We start from the raw sequence: 25,867 nt of genomic DNA, 5'->3' as shown, positions 1-25,867 counted from the left end.
AACCTCAAAACGAATATACGAAGTTAATATTGCCCCATCAGCACTCCTGTATTAAATTCCCCTGTTTTTGTTATGTTGTAGCCCCAATATTACATTGTTAATTATTTGCCTGTTTACTGTTCTGACCTCCCCACAATGCTGGATTCACACGAGGTATGAGAGACAGTCCACAGCTGTTCTGTTTTCTGTTACAGCCCCAGCACTCTTACAATTATTTGTTGAATGAACGAAGCTGAACTAATGCATAAGCCACATGGCCTTTAGGAACTGAGGAAATCCTACTGATGAAAGCTCCACCATTTTTTCAGTTCAAAAACCACTTCACTCACCAAATTTATGTTGGTTACCTAAAGACAGGAGCCCGATCTTAAAAGTAAATAAAAACATAGATTGCTAGTTAGATGCCAATAATCAGAAACAATCGTTTATATATAATTCCATTTGCCCCCTGCTGAAAGGGGCTGTTTTCTAGAACCCTCACGTTGAGTTTTAGCAAATTCTCACATCCACCATACTACGGTTCCCTTAGAAGGCGTTTCAAGGTCAAGTGCGCCCAGCTCACAAGCCCATCCACGGGCATCACATGGCAAACAGTTAGATGTCCCTCTGCCGTTAACATGAAACACATCTCAAAAGCTGTATCAAAGGAAGGAAAATAACCTGAAACGTGAAACTACATTTTAATTTTCCTGAAAATGTTTGAGATAAAGAGCAGCAGTGGATACTGTTTTCCAAAATTAGATATACTTGATTAGGTTTCTATTGAGGAATCAGTGTCCTTATGAAAACACACCCTGAGAAGCACCACAGTATAAAGAAATATCCTGGAGGCTGGCACTGAATTCCCGCTTCTCTTGACTTACTGGCTCTCATGTAGCTTTGTTAGTCAAAGTTTTCTCTTCACGTGTGAATAAGCAAATAACAAAAAGAATGTGGGAAGAGGAAGGCAGAGAGAAGTGGGAATATATCAATAATACCAGCCTTACCTAGAGTTTTGTGAAGATCAAATGGGCCAACAGATCCGAATTCCTTCAGAAACTTTAAAATCCTCCATCAAGGCAAGAGACTACTGTTGTAATGTTTTCACCTGGAAAATAATTCTCTGGAAACTGCCTTTCATAACTGAATTCTTTCTTCAAACACACCTTTATTAACTGATTGTTAATGAAGATTTATTGCAATGTGAATTCCAATAAAATTAAGTTTTCAACCAGGCAGCGTTAATTTAAGACAATGGCAAATTTAAAATATACTCTTCTATAAACAGAACGTTGACCGTATTCTTTTCAAAGCGACGAGAGAAGAAAGACCGCTGTAACTGAAGAAGAAATGAGCAACGCTTTGAAGCATTCAGTCAATCACTACATCTTCCTAAAAACCTCTCCACTCCAGTCCTAATCATCGCTCAAAGCTAGCAATCCCCTGCGCTCACCACCCGTCCCTCTTCACCAGGAACACGGTGTCTGCTCATTTACTGAGTCAACCTCCCACCTGTCACTAACATCGCCATCTCCTTAATCAAGTGGAGCCAGAGTGACCTTTCTAGAATAAACCCCGCCATGGCGGTACAACTCCAGCCTCACCTTTCTGGTCGGCCTCACTGGCACTCCTCATGCCAGCCAGGCTGGGCTCCTCCGCCCCTGCAACTCCCCACGTGCTCTCTTGCCTCTGGCCTTTGTTCTCGGGGTTCTGTCTGCTGGCCATCTCTGCTCCTCCTCCCCACACCCCTAGGTTACTTCCAGCTCATCCTCCAGGCTTCAGCTCCCTTTCCTGGGAAAACTTCCCTGACTCTAATAAATGCCCCGACTGGGGTTGCATTTCTTCACCCCCCAGCTTCCCCCCTCCCCAACCCCGCTCTTCTGCAGTTGCTGTTTCATGAACTCCACCCCCCCAGACTGCAAGCCAGCTCTCTGCAGCTCTCACCTCCCGAGGCTGGCCTACGGCATGCAGCCAATGGGGAAAAAATGTGCACGATAAAGGAATAACCCATCTCCTGTTCTGTCTGCTTTAACTGTGTGATCCAACACACACACACACACAGAGCAATTATTTTCCGGAAAACACAGAGATGCAAGTGGGCCCTTCCTAATATGAACGAGGACATCTTTTTCAACTTCATTCCGAGCCAAACAGGTAGAGAGCTTTGAAGGAAGAGTCAAGTGTCTCAACTCGTATTAAATTTCCCCAAAGTTTCCATATTTGAAAACCACTAATTTACTCACTGGCCATGCCCTTTCAATATTCCCTACAAAAGGTATTTTCAAATTCCATTTGACATGTACTTTCATCAGTTAATTTTTAATTGAGCCAAATATTAAACGCTCACATTAACCGGACAAAGCATGTTTAGCTACTGATTTGCAGTGACAGCTTGTGTTATTCTCACACACAGGCCAAGCATGAAATAGAAAACTAATAACCCCTTAAGTGTATTCTCAAAGTATCATTTATGGGAAAGAAAACTACATTCAAAGGAAACTTGTGCAATGGCTGTCATTTTTTTTTCCCCTGAGCCGCAAGCTGTTACAAAGCAGGGAAGCTCATTTTCTCACGGATCCGGAGGAGCTCAAGAATCCCACTGTCACTGGACGGATTCATTAAGAAGGAATCTGGCAGCAGCATAGGGGACAGACACTTTGGAGAACGGGCCAATTATCTGGGTGTCCTTTATAATTTGAAGTTTCTGAATTCATTTATAGATAAGCCACTTGAAGAGGGTCTGGCAGTGGTAACATAATGCACAGATGGCCACGGAAGAAACGAGAGGGAAGAATGGAAGATGTGGGGGAAAAGAGAATTTGCTTGTGGTTTCATTCATGGGGACAGATCTGTAAGCTGACACATCCCTCTTTTGAAAAAGCCCCTGGAGAAGTATGGTCAAGCTTCATTACAAGTAAACAAATCATACAATCTTTCTCCAACAGATGACAAATGATGAGCAATGATGCTTTGGAGTTTGCTTCATGCCAAGGAACGAGGATTCTCAAAATGCAAATTCCACCAGTTCTTAAAAAACCACAAAAAGGCTGTGATGCTTGCTTCAACCAGAACAGAGAACTTAGCCCAAAGCTGCCAGGACAGTGGTTTGCTCCGTGCCACCCTTGGTGGTCTTCTTGTTGGTCAGTGTCTGGAGAAATGAAATCCTAGGTTCTCTTTCTTCTGGGAACACTGAGCTGTACCAACTCCCACCTTGTACTGGCTGCTTGTTTTTAGGGGAGAATAACTAGGGGACCATTTATCCTTGTGACTTTTATGCTATAGTTCTTTTATACTTTAACTACAACAATAATAAGAGAGGAAAAACCACTTTGTTCCCACTGTGAGAACCATGAACAAGCCCTGCTTTTTTTAATGATAAGATAAAAAAATAATGAATAATTTTAGATGTCAAGACTTTGACTGTCTGAACTGGGCCTGAGACGAGAAACACGAGAATTGAGAGCAACTGTGCACATATATGCAGACTGTGTGCACGTATTTTTTGTATAAACAGACACAATGTGACAATCAATGGGCTAGTCTCTAATATTAGCATTAAGGACTTTCGTGAAAGTTGAATGTTTATTATAAAGCAACATCTAGAAGATTCCTTTTCAGGTATGAATGACAAACTTTTTCAATTCAATGGTGAAGGATGAAATCAAAACACTTTAGGTATTTTTCTTTGTTCACTGTTACTAAATATTAATGGATCAGTGGGATGGGACATTTGGAACACATGTGTCCCTATAATGGGATGTTATAGAGTGGGACACACATACTCTATTTAATAAGTGGGGTGGGACATTAGTTGGTTAGGGTGACTTTGATGTCCAAAGTGATCAAAATCCATTTATTCAATCAACAATCATTCTGTGCACCTATTATCTACTATGCTGGGTGCAGGTTAAATGTAATAGGAGGACTATTTTTTTAAATTTATTTATTTTTTGGCTGCGGCACTCGGCATGTGGGATCCTAGTTCCCTGACCAGGGATCGAACCCACGCCCCCTGCAGTGGAACCTCGGAGTCTTTACCACTGGACCGTCAGGGAAGTCCCAGGACTATTTTATTAAGTAAGGAATTGCCAGTGAAGGAGAACACCTTGACTGTTTAAGACCCCTACAAAGGGAGGACACTATTAGGAGGTTGAAACGACACTCATCTGACTCGAGGTGAATTGTCTTTTAAGTAGGCAAACTGGTTGTGGGGAACCAAGCTCTGAACAGTAAAACTTCAAGTTAATCACCTTCATTCAATCCACAGAAGTCCTCAGAGGACTTTGGGGGAAAGGCGGTGTAGAAACAGCAGTAATAAAAGAAGGTAGAATCAGCAGGGGCAGCTAGGACCACTTTTGGAAATAAAGAGGAAAGTGGGAAATCTACACGGTCTGGGGAAAGGCATAGGGTATTCCTGCCCCACCTTCTCTCTTCTAGACCCTTAAGACCAACTGCTGCTGGGCACTTCCACTTGGATATCCTATTGGGAGCTCAAGTTGAAAATGTCCAAATTAAGTTCATCACATGTATCCCACAAAACAGTCATTGTTCTTATCTTTCCTTCCTCTCTGAAGGACAATATCATTTTTTGAGCCAGCTGGGTTTTGAACTGGTGTCCTCTGCTTCTTTCCCTCCCTCATTTCTCACGTTCAATCTGTTCTCAGTCCTTTGGGTCCACTTCTCCACCAGCACCCCACACCTGTCCCCATTCCCCCACTGCCATGGTTCCAACTTCCTGCCTGGCCTCCCACTGTCCAGCCTCAGTCATTGTCAATCTTCCACAAGCCCACACATCCTGCCTTGTCTCAGAACCCTTTCGATATCCTTTTAACATCTACCAAGTTAAACACCAACCTCTCAACTTAGGGCCAGTCTTATCTCACCAGAGATCTCTCAGACTCTTTACAATCCCCCAGCAACGCCTCATGCATTCCTGCCTGCTCTGCATCCTCCAGCCCAGCTACCTGGAATGCCCTCTCCCCACATCTCCCAACTATTATCTCCGGCATAAAGCTCTTCCAGATCCCCTTCTACCTGGCCTGGATCGCTCTGTCCACTAAAGTGTGTAAAGGATTACAGCACTTTACACAGTACTTGTCTTAGTCTCACTATTGGTAGGCAAGTTCCTTAGAGGCAAAGGTTATCGTCCACATTTCTCACTCAAGTGAAACATCTGGCATAGAGCTTTGCACATAGTAGGCCCTCAATAAACGTTTTCTCAGTGGAAAAAGGTAGCGTGCATGCTCTACAAAATAACAAGATCTTTATAATACTTTCCGTTCCCATCACTGCCCTGGTTGCTAGGAACTCCTTGGGGTTAAGATTTGCAAACAACTGCTCATTTTCCTTGATTAAGACTTCTTCTTATTGTTTTCTCCTTTTTTTTTTTTTAAGGGATTATTTATTTATTTGTTTGTTTGATTATTTATTTATGGCTGTATTGGGTCTTCGTTGCTGCGTGCAGGCTTTCTCTAGTTGAGGTGAGCGGGGGCTACTCTTCGTTGCGGTGCGCAGGCTTCTCATTGTGGTGGCTTGTCTTGTGGAGCACAGGCTCTAGGCACACAGGCTTCAGTACTTGTGGCATGCAGGCTCAGCAGCTGTGGCTCGTGGGCTCTAGAGCACAGGCTCGGTAGTTGTGGCACATGGGCTTAGTTGCTCCGTGGCATGTGGGATCTTCCCGAACCAGGGCTCGAACCTGGGCCCCTGCACCGGCAGGCAGATTCTTATCACATTGTTTTCTTCTTATACTGTTATTTAAATATTTAGTAAGTGGCTCTGCATCATTATACTTAAAATTTTGTTAGAAAATAGCTCCAAACCACCTCTAAAAGTTTTCAGCTTTAAAAAGAGAGAGAGAGGTAGATAGACACATATCCCAGCAGGAATTCATAAAGAAAATAGCTAGGAGAGACTTTCAAGATGGCGGAGGAATAAGACGTGGCGATCACCTTCCTCCCCACAAATACATCAGAAATACATCTACATGTGGAACAACTCCTACAGAACACCTACTAAATGCTGGCAGAAGACCTCAGACTTCCCAAAGGCAAGAAACTCCCCACGTACCTGGCCGTGTGGCTGACAGGGTCTTGGTGCTCCGGCAGGGTGGCAGGCCTGTGCCTCTGAGGTGGGAGAGCCGAGTTTAGGATACTGGTCCACAAGAGACCTCCCAGCTCCACATAATATCAAACAGCGAAAGCTCTCCCAGAGATCGCCATCTCAATGCTGAGACCCAGCTCCACTCAACGACCAGCAAGCTACAGTAATAGACACCCTATGCCAAACAACTAGCAAGACAGGAACAAAACCCCACCCATCAGCAGAGAGGCTGCCAAAAACCATAATAAGATCACAGACACCCCAAAACACACCACTGGACGCGGTCCTGCCCACCAGAAAGACAAGATCCAGCCTCATCCACCAGAACACAGGCACCAGTCCCCTCCACCAGGAAGCCTACACAACCCACTGAACCAACCTTAGCCACTGGGGGCAGACACCAAAAACAGTGGGAACTACGAACCTGCAGCCTGTGAAAAGGAGACCCCAAACACAGTAAGTTAAGCACAATGAGAAGACATGGAAACACACAGCAGATGAAAAAGAATTCAGGGTAATGATAGTAAAGATGATCCAAAATCTTGGAAATAGAATGGAGAAAATACAAGAAACGTTTAACAAGGACCAAGAAGAACTAAAGAGCAAACAAACAGTGATGAAAAACACAATAAGTGAAATTAAAAATTCTCTAGAAGGAATCAATAGCAGAATAACTGAGGCAGAAGAACGCATAAGTGACCTGGAAGATAAAATAGTGGAAATAACTACCACAGAGCAGAATAAAGAAAAAAGAATGAAAAGAACTGAGGACAGTCTCAGAGACCTCTGGGACAACATTAAATGCACCAACATTCGAATTATAGGGGTCCCAGAAGAAGAAGAGAAGAAGAAAGAGACTGAGAAAATATTTGAAGAGATTATAGTTGAAAACTTCCCTAACATGGAAAAGGAAATAGTATATCAAGTCCAGGAAGCGCAGAGAGTCCAATACAGTATAAATCCAAGGAGAAACACGCCAAAACACATATTATTCAAACTATCAAAAATCAACTACAAAGAAAAAATATTAAAAGCAGCAAGGGAAAAACAACAAATAAAATATAAGCGAATCCCCATAAGGTTAACAGCTGATCTTTCAGCAGAAACTCTGCAAGCCAGAAAGGAGTGGCAGGACATATTTAAAGTGATGAAAGGGAAAAACCTACAACCAAGATTACTCTACCCAGCAAGGATCTCATTCAGATTTGACAGAGAAATTAAAACCTTTACAGACAAGCAAAAGCTAAGAGAATTCAGCACCACCAAACCAGCTTTACAACAAATGCTAAAGAAACTTCTCTAGGCAGGAAACACAAGAGAAGGAAAAGACCTAAAATAACAAACCCAAAATAATTAAGAAAATGGTAATAGGAACATACATATCGATAACTACCTTAAATGTAAATGGATTAAATGCTCCAACCAAAAGACATAGACTGGCTAAATGGATACAAAAACAAGACCCGTAGATATGCTGTCTACAAGAGACCCACTTCAGACATAGGGACACATACAGACCGAAAGTGAGGGAATGGAAAAAGATATTGCATGCAATGGAAATCAAAAGAAAGCTGGAGTAGCAATTCTCATATCAGACAAAACAGAGTTTAAAATAAAGACTATTACAAGAGACAAAGAAGGACACTACATAATGATCAAGGGATCAATCCAAGAAGAAGATATAACAATTGTAAATATTTATGCACCCAACATAGGAGCACCTCAATACATAAGGCAAATGCTAACAGCCATAAATGGGGAAATCGACAGTAACAGAATCATAGTAGGGAACTTTAACACCCCACTTTGACCAATGGACAGATCATCCAAAATGAAAATAAATAAGGAAACACAAGCTTTAAATGATACATTAAACAAGATGGACTTAATTGCTATTTATAGGACATTCCATCCAAAAACAACAGAATACACTTTCTTCTCAAGTGCTCATGGAACATTCTCCAGGATAGATCATATCTTGGGTCACAAATCAAGCCTTGGTAAATTTGGGAAAATTGAAATTGTATCAAGTATCTTTTCCGACCACAACGCTATGAGACTAGATATCAATTACAGGAAAAAACCTGTAAAAATTACAAACCCATGGAGGCTAAATGATACACTACTAAATAACCAAGAGATCACTGAAGAAATCAGAGAAAATAAAAAAATACCCAGAAACAAATGACAATGAAAACACAACGACCCAAAACCTATGGGATGCAGCAAAAGCAGTTCTAACAGGGAAGTTTATAGCAATACAATCCTACCTCAAGAAACAAGAAACATCTCAAATAAACAACCTAAAGCAAATAGAGAAAGAAGAACAAAAAAACCTCAAAGTTAGCAGAAGAAAAGAAATCATAAAGATCAGATAAGAGATAAATGAAAAAGAAATGAAGGAAACAATAGCAAAGATCAATAAAAGTAAAAGATGGTTCTTTGAGAAGAAAAACAAAATTGATAAACTATTAGCCAGACTCATCAAGCAAAAAAAGGGAGAAGACTCAAATCAATAGAATTAGAAATGAAAAAGGAGAAGTAACAACTGACACTGCAGAAATACAAAGGATCATGAGAGATTACTACAAGCAACTCTATGCCAATAAAATGGACAACCTGGAAGAAATGGACAAATTCTTAGAAAAGCACAACCTTCCGAGGCTGAACCAGGAATAAACAGAAAATATAAACAGACCAATCACAAGCACTGAAATTGAGACTGTGATTAAAAATCTTCTAACAAACAAAAGCCCAGGACCAGATGGCTTCACAGGCGAATTCTATCAAACATTTAGAGAAGAGCTAACACCTATCCTTCTCAAACTCTTTCAAAATATAGCAGAGGGAGGAACACTCTCAAACTCATTCTACGAGGCCATCATCACTCTGATACCAAAACCAGACAAAGATGTCACAAAGAAAGAAAACTACAGGGCAATATCACTGATGAACATAGATGTAAAAATCCTCAACAAAATATTAGCAAACAGAATCCAACAGCACATTAAAAGGATCATACACCATGATGAAGCGGAGGTTTATCCCAGGAATGCAAGGATTCTTCAATATATGCAAATCAATCAACGTGATACACCAAATTAACAAATTAAAGGTGAAAAACCATATGATCATCTCAAGAGATGCAGAAAAAGCTTTTGACAAAATTCAACATCCATTTATGATAAAAACCCTCCAGAAAGTAGGAATAGAGGGAACTTACCTGAATATAATAAAGGCCATATATGACAAACCCACAGCCAACGTCGTTCTCAATGGTGAAAAACTGAAACCATTCCCCCTAAGACCAGGAACAAGACAAGGCTGTCCACTCTCACCATTATTATTCAACATATTTTTGGAAGTTTTAGCCACAGCAATCAGAGAAGAAAAAGAAATAAAAGGAATCCAAATTGGAAAAGAAGTAAAGCTGTCACTGTTTGCAGATGACATGATACTATACATAGAGAATCCTAACGATGCTATCAGAAAAGTACAAGAGCTAATCAATGAATTTGGTAAAGTAGCAGGATACAAAATTAATGCACAGAAATCTCTTGCATTCTTATACACTATTGATGAAAAATCTGAAAGAGAAATTAAGGGAACACTCCCATTTACCACTGCAACAAAAAGAATAAAATACCCAGGAATAAACCTACCTAAGGAGACAAAAGGCTTGAATGCAAAAAATTATAAGACACTGATGAAAGAAATTAAAGATGATACAAACAGACGGAGAGATATACCACGTTCTCGGATTGGAAGAATCAATATTGTGAAAATGACTATACTACCCAAAGCAATCTACAGATTCAATGCAATCCCTATCAAACTACCAATGGCATTTTTCACAGAACTAGAACAAAAAATTTCACAATTTGTATGGAAACACAAAAGACCCTGAATAGCCAAAGCAATCTTGAGAAAGGAAAACAGAGCTGGAGGAGTCAGGCTCCTTGACTTCAGACTATACTACAAAGCTACAGTAATCAAGACATTATGGTACTGGCACAAAAACAGAAATATAGATCAACGGAACAGGATAGAAAGCCTAGAGATAAACCCATGCACATATGGTCCCCTTATCTTTGCAAAAGGAGGCAAGAATATACAATAGAGAAAAGACAGCCTCTTCAACAAGTGGTGCTGGGAAAACTGGACAGCTACATGTAAAAGAATGAAATTAGAACACTCCCTAACACCATACACAAAAATAAACTCAAAATGGATTAAAGACCTAAATGTAAGGCCAGACACTATCAAACTCTTAGAGGAAAACATAGGCAGAACACTCTATGACATAAATCACAGCAAGATCCTTTTTGACCTACCTCCTAGAGAAATGGAAATAAAAATAAAAATAAACAAATAGGACCTAATGAAACTTAAAAGCTTTTGCACAGCAAAGGAAACCATAAACAAGACGAAAAGACAACCCTCAGAATGAGAGAAAATATTTGCAAATGAAGTAACTGACAAAGGATTAATCTCCAAAATTTACAAGCAGCTTATGCAGCTCAATATCAAAAAAACAAACAATCAAATCCAAAAATGGGCAGAAGACTTAAATAGACATTTCTCCAAAGAAGATATACAGAGTGCCAACTAACACTTGAAAGGATGCTCAACATCACTAATCATTAGAGAAATGCAAATCAAAACTATAATGAGGTTCACCTCACACCGGTCAGAATGGCCATCATCAAAAAATCTAGAAACAATAAATGCTGGAGAGGGTGTGGAGAAAAAGGAACCCTCTTGCACTGTTGGTGGGAATGTAAATTGATACAGCCACTATGGAGAACAGTAAGGAGGTTCTCTAAAAAACTAAAAATAGAACTATCATACGACCCAGCAATCCCACTACTGGGCATATACCCTGAGAAAACCATAATTCAAAAAGAGTCATGTACCACAATGTTTATTGCAGCTCTATTTATTATAGCCATGTCTTGGAAGCAACCTAAGTGTCCATCGACAGATGAATGGATAAAGAAGATGTGGCACATATATACAATGGAATATTACTCAGGTGTAAAAAGAAACGAAATTGAGTTATCTATAGTGAGGTGGATGGACCTAGAGTCTGTCATACAGAGTGAAGTAAGTCAGAAAGAGAAAAACAAATACCATATGCTAACACATATATATGGAATCTAAAAAAAAAAAAAAAATGGTTCTGAAGAACCTAGGGGCAGGACAGGAATAAAGATGCAGACGTAGAGAATGGACTTGAGGACATAGGGAGTGGGAAGGGTAAGCTGGAATGAAGAGAGTGGCATGGATATATATACACTACCAAATGTAAAACCGATAGCTAGTAGAAAGCAGCCACATAGCACAGGGAGATCAGCTCGGTGCTTTGTGACCACCTAGAGGGGTGGGATAGGGAGGGTGGGAGGGAGATGCAATAGGGAGGAGATATGGGGATATATGTATATGTATAGCTGATTCACTTTGTTATAAAGCAGAAACTAACACACCATTGTAAAGCAATTATACTTCAATAAAGATGTTAAAAAAAAAAGAAAATAGCTAGGAGATAGCCCTGAAATTTTAGATTTACAGGTGCCAACTGGCATCCTTTATAGACTTTCTTTTTTTCCCAAGAGATAAAATATCAATATCTGAAGATGATGATATAATTTGTAATTAACTTTATTCCTATGCTCATTGTAAGAAGGCATTGAACTAAGAAGACTAAGTTTTTGTCCCATATTCCCTTTGAAAATTCTAATGCATCTCAGTAGAATATTCGGCTGCAATTGAATTTCAAAGGTAATACATAGGTATGACATTCATCGTGCTGTAAAGCAGAAGAAATCTTAGTATTTGTGAAGAAGAGTTGGAAAAAGTCAAGAAAAGACAACCTGCAACACTCATGCCTTGTTTGGTGCTCCAAGCATTAGAAGTCATAAACTCTCCATATTCTTTCACAGCTTAAGAAAAGACATTTTAAAAATAGAGAAATATAGTAATTGGAACTGTCACAAGAAAGATGTATTGGTCTCAATGGTAAAATCTCCCTTGGAAAATTTAAGCTTCACTTGACACAGTGGGTCCTTGGGCTGGTTTCAGGAGACAGAGTAAAAAGGAGAGTGGGGTCAGTCATAAGCTTCTGACTCATTATGTTGACGCTGCAGAGAGCTGATTAGCCAATTATTAACTAAAAACGGAATATGGCTCCATCCCTGAAATTCTGAAGGCAAAACAAGGAGCAGAATGGAAATACTGATGCCAGTGAAATTGCTCGTAGAATCTGGTCAATCGCCTAAGAAAATCAGCCAAGTAGTCCTTAGTGCTTTTGTAACTGCTACCAATGGCCACGCCAGCATGTCAGGGAGATTCTCTTTCTAACATGTTTAAGAGGGCGTTTGGGGAAGTACTCTTTAGTATAAGCTATTTTAGTTGTTTAGTTAGTCAAACTTTATCTAAGGCTAGAGTATAACCCTCACTCTACTCTCACATTGCAGAGATCAGAGCTAGTACAAACTCCTCCAGCAGATTCTATGTTTTCCCTGCACAGGGTTGGAATTTATGATCTCTGGAGGGAAAGCATCATATCTGATGACAGAATTTTTCCTTGCCCGGTTGCCTGTAGCAAGATTGGAGTAAGGGTTATAATATTCCACCTTGGGCAGACCCCTTTTCTGCCCCCTCTTGCTGGTTATCCAGACATAATGCTCTTTCCTTCAGGTGAATCCCACCCTTCACATGTTGGAAGATGACAAGGAGCTACCCCTTGGAGGTCTCCCTGTGGTGGGGTGATGGGCAGGTAGGGGTCAGTGATGGAGGCTGGCAGGAGAGGGGAGGGTCCCCGATGAGAAAGCCCACACGGCTTTGGAGAAACAATCATTCCGTCATCATTCTCACTGAAGGACAGCTGGGTTTATCTTTTGTCTGGCAAATAAAGAGCAGAGAAATCATGTTGGCACTACAAAATCGAGCACAGATCAGAACATGCAGCAATCTACGAAAATACTTTTAGAAATGAAAATGGCTTTGTCGTAACTTCAAAAGTTTTACAACCTCCATTTAAAGAAAGAGGACCACGCGTAAAAGATGTTAGATGGTAAACACCTGCTCTTCAGGAACACAAATGTCACAGTGGACTAGGAATTTCTATAAGTAGCGTTTTGGAAGAGAAGCCTCTTAATAAACAGAACAGTGCTAGAACCTAAAACCAAACCAAAACAAAAGCTTTTGTTTTAATCTCTCCCCTGTTCTGGTTCAAATCCACTTGGACTTGTCTGCATACCAGAATGATTTAAGAAAGATAGTTCTTCAAATTAATCTATTCTAATCAACCTCATCAGAGTCTCGGGTGTCTTTTACCAAAAAAAAAAAATTAATGAAATACTTTAAAAACTGCAGGCTAGTGTTTATTAAGTCTTCATAATATGTAGAAAGAGCACCTAATGGGTAAATATTTACCAAGGGAACTCCCCCTGCCTTTCAGTTCTCTTAAGCGTACGTCCGTGTAACATAGTATTTTTTAAATCATCTATGTTTCTCCTCCTAGTTAAATCAGGCCTAATGCACACATGAACAACCATATGGTTAGAAATAACTTTTTCAGACAAAGATTGAAGTGTATGCAAAATAACACATCCTTAGGGTTTTGTTTTGTTTTGTTTTGTTTCTTCTTTTTCCCTCTAAATCTGAGAGTTTAGAATCATCTTGTCAGGCTGTGTGGCAACTGAGTTCACAACGACATCTCCAGCCCTGGTCTGTGAGGGCATCCAGGGCAGGGGAAAAGCCTTCCTCCCTGGACCCCCAAACTAACCCAGGGCCGGGCACATAGAAGACTTGCAGTCATGTCTGTTGAATAACTGTCTCCGTCCTTGGCTGACTCTCATCGTTAACTGCGTTTCGATGTCAAGCACTGATTTTGTTTGAATTGCACCTCAAATACGATATATCTCTGGGGGAAAAAAAAAAACCTTTTTACTTGTACACTACAAATACAGTGTTGTTTTTCCAGCACAAATGCGCTTCTGCTGAAATACTGCTTTGCTAAAGTCTTGCGAAGACACGATGGATGACCTCAGAAATGGGTGCGGGGACGTGCTGAGTGGGAGAGACCACCATTAATACCCACAGCACCCACACACCTGCTTTATGAGTGGGTTTGTCATCCTCCAAAAAGCTGACTAGGACTGGGAGTCGAGATAAAGAAAAACTATTTAAGAGTTTGGCTTAAAAAAAAAAAAACATCTGTGGCTTTCTGTTACCTGGTGTGCTGGGTAGCCTAATAACATTTAGCAATTCTGAAATGTACCGGTTCAATCAAGGATTGCTAAAAAGATCAATCAGTTCTCACTAGAAAGCACAGCTAAAAGTAACAGGGTGCACAGAAGAAAGCCATGTTTTCGACCGACATTAAACAGCAACAAAGGCCCTAAAACAGAAAAGAGAACTGAGTGAACTATATAATTTTACAAAAGTCCCCAAAAGCAATCGCTCAACAGCACATAACTGCAAACTCTAGGAGCAATAATGTATCTTTCTCTACAAAATAAATTACTGAAAGGGGTCATGTGATTCTTAGCAGGCAGAAAGATGCACTTTCCCAAGGAAAGTTCATCATTAAATATATTATTTAAGACTGGATCATCTTCAGGCTATTTTTAATCCTATCATTTTGCTGCCAAAATTGGCTATAAGCAGCTGAAACTCAGCCACTAGAAAACTGAGGCTTTTTCATGTATTTTGTACACTGGCCTGAGAAGAGTATTGCTTTCCAGTTAAGCAAACGTTTGGGTGGATGTGGACTACATACAGAAAAGAGAAACTGCTTGCTGACCAACTAATAAAAAGGAAGCCACCCTCTACTGGATGTGGAGAAGTAAGTTCCTGTCTTCCTAAACCACAAAGACCAAATGACAAACACACAAAAAAAGTCGCACCACCATGTCATCAACAGAACGAAGCCAATATCCAAGTTACGGCATCGCATTCTTGCAGCTGTCAAACATCTCACTCTCTCCTAAGACATGAAGCGAAATGTTGTCACGTTTCTCAGTTTGGAGGGCGCCATCAATGTTCATTCACCATCAACTTGCCCAAATCTCAACCCTCTGCTTGCAAGAGCCCCTTGGTCGTGAAGCGGTCTCAGGGCCCCTGAACTCATCTACAGAATTTGAACTGTGTTACAAGGGGATCAAACAATACCGAATGGAGCTATTAAAAGAGCTAAATTTCCTGTCTTTAACTGGAGTAGAAAAGCTATCTTACTTTCATGGGGTCTGTAATGCCAACACAAATTGTATAGCTACCACGCAAAACATTCTTGAGAGGATGGAGCTTATAATAATTTCTCTCCTGTCTCTCTTGCATTCCAGTCTATTTCTTCCAAGGGTCAGATCACTCTAGTGGATACATGGGAAATATTCAGCATCCTAGGTAATATTATGGACCCGCGGGGCCACTGGAAAGGTACACTGTAGGATCCATCCCAGGTTGCTGTTTTTCCTAAAAGGCGTCCACGAGAATCGATGGTCAGTGATGGCAGCCAGCATCTCTAACTCTCACGTGCACACAAACACCTGTAGATGTGGCGAACCACAGATTCTGACTCAGAAGCTCTGGGGCGGGACCTGAGACTCTGCATCTCTAAGAAGCTCCCAGGTGACACCCAGGCTGCTGGTCCCTGAGCCACACTTGGAGCGGCAGGGTCTCGGACATCTCCTAGAACTGCTGCCTCCCTCTGGAAGCCTTATTCAGACTTAGGAATAAAGCCATACTCCACTCCACAGCCAACTTCTTCTTTAGTCTTTATATAATTTGTAGACTTCTAGGACCATCTCTCAGACACCTATCATCCAAGGCCCTGCTTTCTCCAAGTTATGGAACATGGAATGCTAACTGTTTTTCCTCGGTCTCAGAAGTAGCAGCAGCAAAGAAAAAAAATGTGACTTAGAATCTAAAGCCCCCATAAGAATAGATTCCGTAGATGAGCTGATCCACCGAGTCTTGTAGACAGTACAAGTCATTGTCCAACGTTAAAATAATGTGCTAGCTCTCTTCTGAAATTTTACCATCCTTACTGAGTCCTTTACACTGCAAGACGCAACATATTATTAGAGATGCAACACTGATTGGTGCAAATTTGGAGGAAAATCTGTCTGTATGCCAAATGCTTAAGATAAAAATTTAGGTTCATAATGCACCTTTGAAAGGATAAGTACATCAGGCTCTCAAGTACTACCACTTTTATTATTCCAAAGTGTCCATTTATGATTGCATTTCCTGATATATACTTTTTTTTTTTTTGCCAAAGTCCTCTGCTTTCCTATTTAGTCATCCATCTATATGTTGTCCTGAAAGCTACACATTTTACCATCAGCTATTTGTGCTTCTATATGATTTATTTTTACTATAAGAGGTTTTGTCAAAAAAAAGTTTATCATGTTCTACGGTACGTCATTGTGGTTTGGCATCATAAAATGTAGCCTCTACATTTATCAACCTCAGATACCTGTTGACCACAAAGATAGGCTCTACTAAGAAAACTCTATTTTGAAAGGAGGAAAAGGTGAGCCTTCACTTAAAAAGAAAATTCAACTGTATGAGATGTTAATATACCACAACTCGACAATAAAGATCAAGATTATATCTTAATTTCTATCATAAACATATGTCTCCATTTCCCATCTTTTTATTAAATTACTTGACACATGACAGTTACCACCATGGATTTCTTTCAACTAGAAAGAAAATTTTTTAAATTTTTTTCACAAAAATATGTAATAGTCAACTGTTATATTAGTTTTACTTTGGTCTTAAAATGATCCTTTTGGCGTCTGGAAGTCCCTACCTCTTTGGTTATAGTGGTTAAAAATAAAACCACCTACTTAACCAAACATTTAACAAAAATATTCTTTACACACTTCACTGAACTCTTCCAGAATTACTAAAGATCTGATAATACCAGATCTCGAAAAACAAACAATTCACAAAAAACATTTAAATGTTAGAGATTAAATGGGGATGTTTTACTTTTAAACACTGAACAGTGGCATCAATATTTTGTCAACTTTGGTCAAGTAGGATCAGATGTTCATGTCAGTCATCTACTTTTCTTGGCCTTTTCTCTTTTTGGCCCCTTACCATTAGCACACTTTGTAAACTGTAGTAAAATATGTAATGTGCTTCTTGAAATCGAATCCACCTGTAGTGACTTCTAAGCTTTTTGCTCCTGTTAGGTCCTATAAAATAATATCATTAGTAATTTTCCCTAGAGACTGTGAAAGGAAGCACTGAATTGCATCCTTTTTCAAAGACAGTTCTTCAGATTAAAAGACAAGAATTATTCCCCTTTCACTTTTTCACAAATTAATCACTTCAGATATAAAGTGTAGACGTCAATTACACTTCTTCAGTCTTAGGATCTGTACCCCTCCCCCAAAGAACCACACACACAAAAAAAACTTTACGGTGACATGATAGAGGCTCTATCTAGCACAACAGTACCAGAAAAAAAACAGTTCACAGATGTTCCTCAAAAATGCAGGCATCAATCACTTCAGCTAAAGTCAGAGCACGAGAATCCACAGCTACGAATCAATTCTTCTACACTTTATATAGATACTCTAGATGCAAGTTTTGCCAGCAGAGGGGACCACCAAATCACGTGGATTCTAGGTGGTGAAAAGTAGAAGATACTAAAATTCCGGTAAACCTCAAAATCACACACAAGTTATAGAAATAGAACACAAGGTACGCAGCCAATGCAAATTCTGTCACTGACAAAATAAACACCCAGAGGTGAGTCTTCTTCAAGACACTAGGTCATGCCCACTAGGAATATGGCACACATTGGAGGCTGGAGTCGCCGGACTTTTGGAAAGTCAACTTACAGCTTACCTCTTTACAAACATCCAGGTGTTCCAGGGGAAAGGGGCTACACTGGTTTTCCTCTTTGGGTAGATCTTACCAAGTGAGTCAGAAAAGGCATGCCCTTGGTCCTCTGGGAGAGTCTGCTCTTCCAACTGGATGGTTCTCAAATTTTAGTACAAAGAAGAAACCCCCAGGGGAGCTTATTTCTGATGCGGATTGCCAGGACCCAGCTTGGCATCTAGTTTACGAGTTGTCCCTGAAATGTCCCATTTCAACAGGCTACTCAGGCCAGGTACCGTGATGAGGGGGATCCTCGGACCCCCAGTTTGAGAAACCCTGAAGGGATGCCATTTACCCCAAGATCCTACTGAACAGCAAAGACTGGATCTTTGAACCTCAATGGCTGGCAAGCAAGGGAAACAATTTTGCCGGGAAGCAATGATCACAGTTGGGTTGGCAGGGAGACCTCTGTACAGGGAAAGAGGGAGGGAAGCCACAACCCTGATTTTATTTCATTGGCTCATCGGCCTCCCTTGGCCCAGTAGCCCACCCAGACTCCAACCGCCGCATCTCAGACCCGAGAGGTCCAGCCCAGACTCACATTCAACCAGACATGTACCTACCCAGCCTCCGTTATCCTGGATCCAGGTGTGCAGGTGTCGGTTCAGGTACTCAGTCATCCACAGGGCGATGTTGTCCACCAGGGGGGACATCTCCCGGTTGACGCTCTCCACACACATGACCCCACCGAACTCAAAGAAGGCCACAATCCTCCCCCAGTTCACCCCATCCCTGAAGAGCTCCTCCACCACCGTGGCAAAGCGTCCCCTCGCGGTGAAGGGCGTCAGGTGCAGCTGGCTGGACATCTCGGCGAAGTCGCGGCGGTAGCGACGAGAGAAATCATCACCAGCCTGGCGCAGGGTCAGGTGGACCACAGGTGGTACGGGGCTGAGCGCAGGCCCCCCGGTGGGGGCGGCGGGTGCGGTCTGGGGCGGCGGCGGGGAGGTCCTGGATGGCGCTGGGGTGCGCCCAGGCTGGGAGGAGAAGATGCCTGGCGCGGGGGCGGCCCCCGGGGACGCGGTGCCCGCGTCTCCGGCATCCCACTCGTAGCCCCTCTGCGACAGCTTATAGTGGATGTACTTCATCACTATCTCCCGGTTATCATACCCTGTTCTCCCAGCGTGCGCCATCCTTCCTCCACGGAAAAGCAGCCGGGTACCAACAGCACCTCTCGCCCCCGCTTCCCGCCCCACGGCCCCGCACGGGAGAAGAATAGTTATAATCCAGCTATTTTATTGGATGTGCTTTGCATTCTTGGATGAGGGGGTGTCTTCAGTCACGCGGAACACTTGATTCTGGTGTTTCCCTCTTGGCATGAGATGCAGGAAATTTTTATTTAAATTCCTTTCGGATCTTTATTTCATGAGGCACATTATTAGTTATTGTTAATAGCAGTCTACTTCTTCCGTGATGCTGAAAGGTTAAAAAAACTAATCAGTCAAAATCAGGTGCATTTCCCTTTATACACTGGGTGAAAGCAGGGCACACACACTACAAGCTACACAGCTAAAAAGAATATAATAAACTGCCTGGAAATTAAACTTACTCGAATGCACTTAAAGTTAAAATCTCAACTGTTTCCACTGAAAGTTACATGAAACCCATTTCCTGTGCAAAGAACTTACTTGTATTTTTTCAGGACAGCATGATCCTCTGTCAAGTTTCCTTTTCTGTGAAAACAAATGCATAAGGCAAAGATTCCATCAATCTTCAGAACTCTCCAGTTATAGAGGCTGTGAAACTTGCAAATGAATCAGGAGTTGGGGGCGGAGGGTGTAAAAATTAGGAGAATTTCCAGTTTGATTCCCAGACTTCTCCTCACAGAAATGTCAATCCGTAGGAATCCCAACCGGAGATCTCAAGAGCACGAGCAAAGAAAGGCAGCGGCGGCGGCAGATGAATTACAATTTTCAGTCCAGTATTTGCAGAAGTCCTGTGATTTTCCCCCTCTCGGCAATTTACACGCGCACACACACGCGCGGGCACAGACATGGATCTCTGTCCGCGGGACCGCTTCACGCCTCCACGGGAGAGAGACACAGGGACCGGGGGCCGGTGGACGAGCCGGGGACGGGGGCAGGAATCCTCTTCTGATTAAACTCCGAACAGCGAACGCATTTTCCGAAAAGCTGCTTGATAAATGAAGGCTGGACGCGCCCGGCCCGCCGGTGCCGAGCGCGAGAAGCCCGCGCTGTGTGTGGTGCGGCGAGGGCTGGGGAGAAGGACGTGGTGGGGGAGGGTTTTATTTTTTCCCTCTTTTCCTAAAAAGGATGACTGCTACGAAGTTCTCCCCCCTGGACCCCCTCTTCCGCTGCACCCCACCGGCGCACCCCGCCTCCGGGCTGCGCACCCTTTCTCCTCCTCCTGCTCCTGCGCGGCGGCGCTGGCGGCGCCCGCCTCCCCCGCGCTCCCGCCGCGCACCCGCTCCGGGCGATGACGGCCGCGCCGGCGGGGAGGGCCCGGCGCCCGGCACCTTCGCTGGCGGCTGCGGCGGCGGCGGCGGCGGCGGCGGCGGCGGCGGCGGCGGCGGCGGCTCGGCGGGGAAACCGAGAGCGGCGGGCGGGAGCGCGGCGGGCGCGGGCGCGGGCGGGGGCGGGGGCGGGCGCGAGGAGGAAGGGGGCGGGCGCGGCGCGGGGGGGCCTGGCCTCTTCATTCTCCTCTCGAACCGACTGGTTTCCTGTACGTACGTCACACGGTTCATTCAAAAAAAGAAGAAAGAAAGAGCCCTTCTCGGAGCCGCCCCGCCGCCCCCTCCGCCCCCTCCGCCCCCTCCGCCCCCTCCGCCCCCTCCGCCCCCTCCGCCCCCTCCGCCCCCTCCGCCCCCTCCGCCCCGCTCCCCTTGCCGGGTTAAAGGAGCCGCGGCCGGCCCGGGAGTGGCGCGCCCCGCCGGGGACTCATGGCGCGCAGGCCCGCGGCCGGGGAGGGAGCGCCCGGGACGGCCCCCGCCCGCTGCGCCCGCCCGCTGGGCCCGGCCGGTGGGTGGCGCAGGCCTCCCGCGCGGCCGCGGCGCGGTGGGTGTGCCAGGGGCCTCGTCGGGCCTGCGGCGGGCCCGGCGCGCGCTCGGAGTCTCCGGGGCCCGCGAGGGGCCGGGGGCGCCCGGGGAGCCGCACGCGGCCGGTCGAGCGGCTGCCGGGGCCAGGAGCTGGGGGGACGCCGACAAAACAAGCGCTGGAAGAGCGCCGGGAATCGCTTCGACCCTTCCTAGCCGTGCGCGCGCGGGGTGTGTGTGTGTGTGTGTGTGTGTCCGCGTCCACACATCGTGTTACCAGGGATTTCGACCCTTTCTAGCCGTGCGCGCGCGCGGTGTGTGCGTGTGTGTGTGTGTGTGTGTGTCCACACATCGTGTTACCAGGGACCTCAGCGCTGCCCTCCCATCAAGAGAGGCGACGCTGCACGTTCATCCGCGAGGGAAGCCCCAAGCATCGTGTTTACTTTCAAGCTGCTTCCTAGGTGTCCACGCACAACATACACTCTGGAGACACCATCCGTGACCGAGGCCACACAGAGCTCTCAGCGGCGCGGCCGAGGGATTAGTGAGGGATACCAAGGGCTTTCGAGTGGTTAAGTAAATGTTTTTCCTCTGCTCCTAACAATTTCGGCACTGGGTTAGGGCTGAACGCCACGGGGGGCTACAGGGCAACTTTCAGGCCCGCAGCCCCCCAGCCAGGGTGGGTGGGTTTCTAAAGGCCTCCGCGGTCGTCTAGCACCCAATCTTAGATCTCCGCACCTTCTCGAGTTATCTATACATACACAAACCTATATATTACACACACATATGTACACATTTTTTTAAAAAAATTCACCAGGATGAATAGCTCCCAGGAGAAAAGCACATAGGGCAAACAAGTTGCATGTGTTTATTTTTATCTCTAAGAGTCTTTGACAGAAAAAGTGCCAGGAAAAAAATAGCACGGCGGCTTACCTAATAGGACTCAAGTACAAACATATAGGGACACTGGCCTGTTGAGGTCATAGAAACATGACAAGTGAGTACTGCCATGTGTACAAATATGTTCTCACTATATTTTGTCTCATTCCTAGTCTAAAATCAAAGCATTCATTCTGGGGCAAAATAAGCACGGCAGATTATTTTCATTTCTTCATTTTATCAAATACAATCGGCCAACATGCCAACCTCTTGCATATAGGAATGGGTGCCTAGTACAAATGTCTTACCCAGGCAAGAGGGAATGAAGGAAGGTGGTCCTTCTTGCCTTCCAACTGCTGTAACAAAGTCCCCTTTTATCCATGGCAGTGGCAGGGAGGTGTGCTGGCCTGGAGAGAGACACTGGGTAAAGACTGACCTGGATATATGTTTTCACAGAATAGCAGAAGCCCGTGTTAATGCCACACATCATGGTTTAGGGATCTTCTCAGAACCTTGTCCTAACCCCCCAAAATTACTTAAGAGGAATTCAAAGCCCTAGTGCTTGAGACCCAGCACATCAGTGAGGAAATGAGAGGCCAGAGCTGGAAAAAAGATTGTTCTTCTGCAAAGACGGAGACCAGAAGGAAACATATCCCATTCCCAGAAAAAGGAAAGCTGCCTTTTTTTCTCCTTTACTCCACAGAGCCTCACTTTACAGATTCCTCCACACTTAAGTGGCATCTTGACCATAACCAAACATTCTCCAGACAGGTCTGCATTATTCCTTGACTAAGGCTATCTATTCCCTAGGAATGTTCTAGATACTCTTTCAATCAAAAGAGTGAAACCGTTCCTCCATTCATATTGCATGCTTATTAGATTCCACCCAAAGTGTAAGGACAAGTATTCTTTGGAGGTGTGTGACTTAACTATTTGTCTGTGAGTATTGGTGAGCTAGTGGAGGGAGCACCGGTCTGAGTCAGGAGTCCTAGGTGTGAATCTAGAGACCTTCCGATAACCTTCAAAATGTAGGCACTGTGGGCTTTTCACTTCCCAAGACGTCTTCCACTTAGAGCCAATGGATGGTCCTTTTCCTGGTTTTGCCTGGCTGGCTTCTAGCAGTAGGGTGGCACCGGGAAGAGAAAAGAACAAGATGCAGGGAATGGAGACTGTACCAAGAGTCTGAAAGGCCTGTGTTTCCCTTCTTTATTCTCCAATCTGCCAAACAAAAAGCTTTTTATTGCCAGTTTTTGCCACCTACTGGTTGATGTTTAACAGTATCATTCAGAAAGTTCTCTTCATCCATCACCAATATAAATCTTCCTGAAGTTTATGAAATTCAAAAAGGACATTATTCTAATCTGAACATAAATACTAATATTTAATATAGGTATGTATCAAATCTTCCCAACTATTAAAATTTTTATTTAAAACGAGGATAGAAAGACAGTGTTTACTGAGAGGGAATTGACAACTAATAGGTAAGATGAAAGAGTTAAAAATATAAAACATAACCCCAAACCATTTAGGCAAACTGACGTGAAAATAAATCCATCAACAAAATGAACTGACTAGGGAGAGTAAAAACAAGCAGATAGCCTGCATAAAAGAAAAAGGAACTGCTTAAAAAATAACATCTCACAGGCCTAGATAAGCAATCCAAAACACGAATTTCCAATTTCAAGTATCTTCTACATTATTGTTTCCAACTTTACTGAGATATAATTGACGTAAGTATCTTAAATACTAGAAACTCTTATGCTAAATAGGGCCATATGCTTTAAGACGGTTTACACACTTTGTTGGCAAACATTATATAATAATGTTATTACTATAATACTAATTCCCTATTAGTATTAGTTAGTAATACTAACAGTAATACTGTTCCTGACTCATTTATGCTCCAGAGCCCCTCTTCTGTGTGATCGCATCCAAGTAATCCACTGTGTGCTCTCAAACCATCTTTGTCCTCATCAGGAAACTCTTATACCAAATCTAAACCAACACGCCTTGGTTTAACTGAAAAACCCACCTGGCTAATTTTTGGTGGGTCCTAAGCCTCAAAACAATGTTTGGAATCATTAAGCAACAACTTTTGAAACCAAGTAAGGAAGTGCAGGTAAGTCATTCTGTTGCGCAAGTTTAACAGCCAGCAAATAATGTTTACGTTTGGTTTACAAAGGAAAGCACAATAAACTCACTCGTGGCAATTTTTTCCTTTCAAATTAATGACTTGGCATTTAAAGTGAATCAACTGAGATTAGGAACTTGTCTTATACATTTCAAATGTTTACTGCTCTTGTTGGATTGACATGAAACACCATAGTATTGAGGGGAAATAGGCAAAGAATATACATTCTTATGTTCAATAACTAATGTTTATTCTCTTATGCTCTTTAGCACAGAGCACAGCATCTCCCAGACATTAACTCTTGATGAACACATTTAGAAAAATCAAGGTTAATGTGTTTGTTATCTAGAGCAGCAGTAACCAAGTACCACAAACTGGGTGGCTTAAAGCAGAAATTTATTCTCCCACAGTTCTGGAAGCTCCAAGTCCAAAATCAAGGTGTCAGTAGGGCCATGCTCCCTCTGAAGGCTCTAGGGAAAAATCTTTCCTTACCTCTTTCTAGCTTTCGTTGGGGGCTGGCAATCTTTGGCTTGCAGCTGCTTCACTCCGATCTGTACCACTGTCCTCCCGTGGCATTCTCCCTGTGTGTGTGTTTTCTCCTATTTTTATGAGGTCACCAGTCACATTGGATTAGGACCCTAATAACCTCATCTTAACTTGGTTATATCTATGAAGACCCCATTCCCAAATAAGGTCACATCCACAGGTACTGGGGATTAGGACATCAATCTTTTGATTAGGACATCATCTTTTGAGGACACACAGTTCAACCCATAACAATATGTTTATCTTCTATCTTAATACGTTTTTTTCCAAACTAATGAGAAATGTTTATTCCAAGGTGCAAGGGCTCAGCAACGCCTGAATTTCCAAGGAAACCATGATCTTTCTAAATCTTGCCATTTCATATTTCTGCTCAAAGCTCTTCAGAGGCCAAAATCTCAACTCCTGCGCATGGGATGATGTGGCCCAAGCCCACCCCCTGGACACCCACCCAATCCTTCCACTTTCCCTTTTTTTGTTTATTTATTTATTTATTTATTTATTTTTGGCTGTGTTGGGTCTTCGTTTCTGTGCGAGGGCTTTCTCTAGTTGCAGCAAGTGGGGGCCACTCTTCATCGCGGTGCGCGGGCCTCTCACTATCGCGGCCTCTCTTGTTGCGGAGCACAGGCTCCAGACGCACAGGCTCAGTAGTTGTGGCTCACGGGCCTAGTTGCTCCGCGGCATGTGCGATCTTCCCAGACCAGGGCTCGAACCCGTGTTCCCTGCATTAGCAGGCAGACTCTCAACCACTGCGCCACCAGGGAAGCCCGACTTTCCCTCCTTATAGCTACATCACCTCCATGTGCTTTCTGGAATACGCCAAGATCTCACATGCCTTTTGCCTTTGCACATCTGCTCATCTCCCTGAAAGGAACCCAACTTTCCTGTGGCAAATTCATACTCATTCCCCAAGGTTTACCTCAACAACTTTCTCCCTGTGAGATCATCCCCAACTATCCTGGGCAGTCCTAGGATTCCACTTATGCCATTAGAAGAGGTTTCATACGGAGGCTAGGAGCTTCAAAGACAGAAAACTGGTGTGGATCCTGGCTTCATCGCTTTGCAGCTGCGACCTTGACCTAGTTACTTATAACCGCTCTGTGCCTGTGCCCTCATTTATAACATGGGGATATAAAGGTACCACTGGTAGGGTTAGTGGATGATTTAAATGAGTTAAATGCAAAGCACTCAACAGTGACTAGCACGGGTTACGTTTTCAAATGTTATGATACCTTAATCATAGCTATTGTTGGATCACCATGTAATTTCTGACATGTGTTTTTCTCCCTAGATTATAAACTATTGAGGGCAGGGACCATATTTGCCTTTGTGCATTCCCAGCC

The 25,867-nt window shown here is 43.3% G+C and overlaps 1 protein-coding gene across 13 annotated transcripts in view; it reads right to left on the bottom strand.

Moving 5' to 3' along the window:
* Positions 1 to 20,470, bottom strand: part of BCL2 (BCL2 apoptosis regulator) — a 184,532-nt gene extending 164,062 nt beyond the window's left edge. For 2 of the 13 annotated variants that reach the window (XM_082353781.1, XM_082353782.1), the window contains exons 1-2: positions 19,608 to 20,463; positions 18,546 to 19,395 (exon numbers count right to left, since the gene is read on the bottom strand). In XM_082353781.1, coding sequence (XP_082209907.1) covers positions 18,546 to 19,112 — 567 coding nt within the window. In that variant the 5' untranslated portion in view covers positions 19,113 to 19,395; positions 19,608 to 20,463. Of the gene's footprint in view, positions 1 to 11,477; positions 12,982 to 18,545; positions 19,396 to 19,607 lie in introns of those variants that run through there. The other 11 variants (XM_082353784.1, XM_082353783.1, XM_082353776.1 and 8 more) reach the window with 9 other exon arrangements.
* Between the last annotated feature and the right edge of the window lie 5,397 nt (positions 20,471 to 25,867).

The sequence above is a fragment of the Balaenoptera borealis genome (assembly GCF_965194805.1).
Source record: "Balaenoptera borealis genome assembly, chromosome: 14".
In the NCBI taxonomy this organism is placed as follows: domain Eukaryota; kingdom Metazoa; phylum Chordata; class Mammalia; order Artiodactyla; family Balaenopteridae; genus Balaenoptera; species Balaenoptera borealis.
This window is presented reverse-complemented; position numbering and strand designations above follow the sequence as displayed.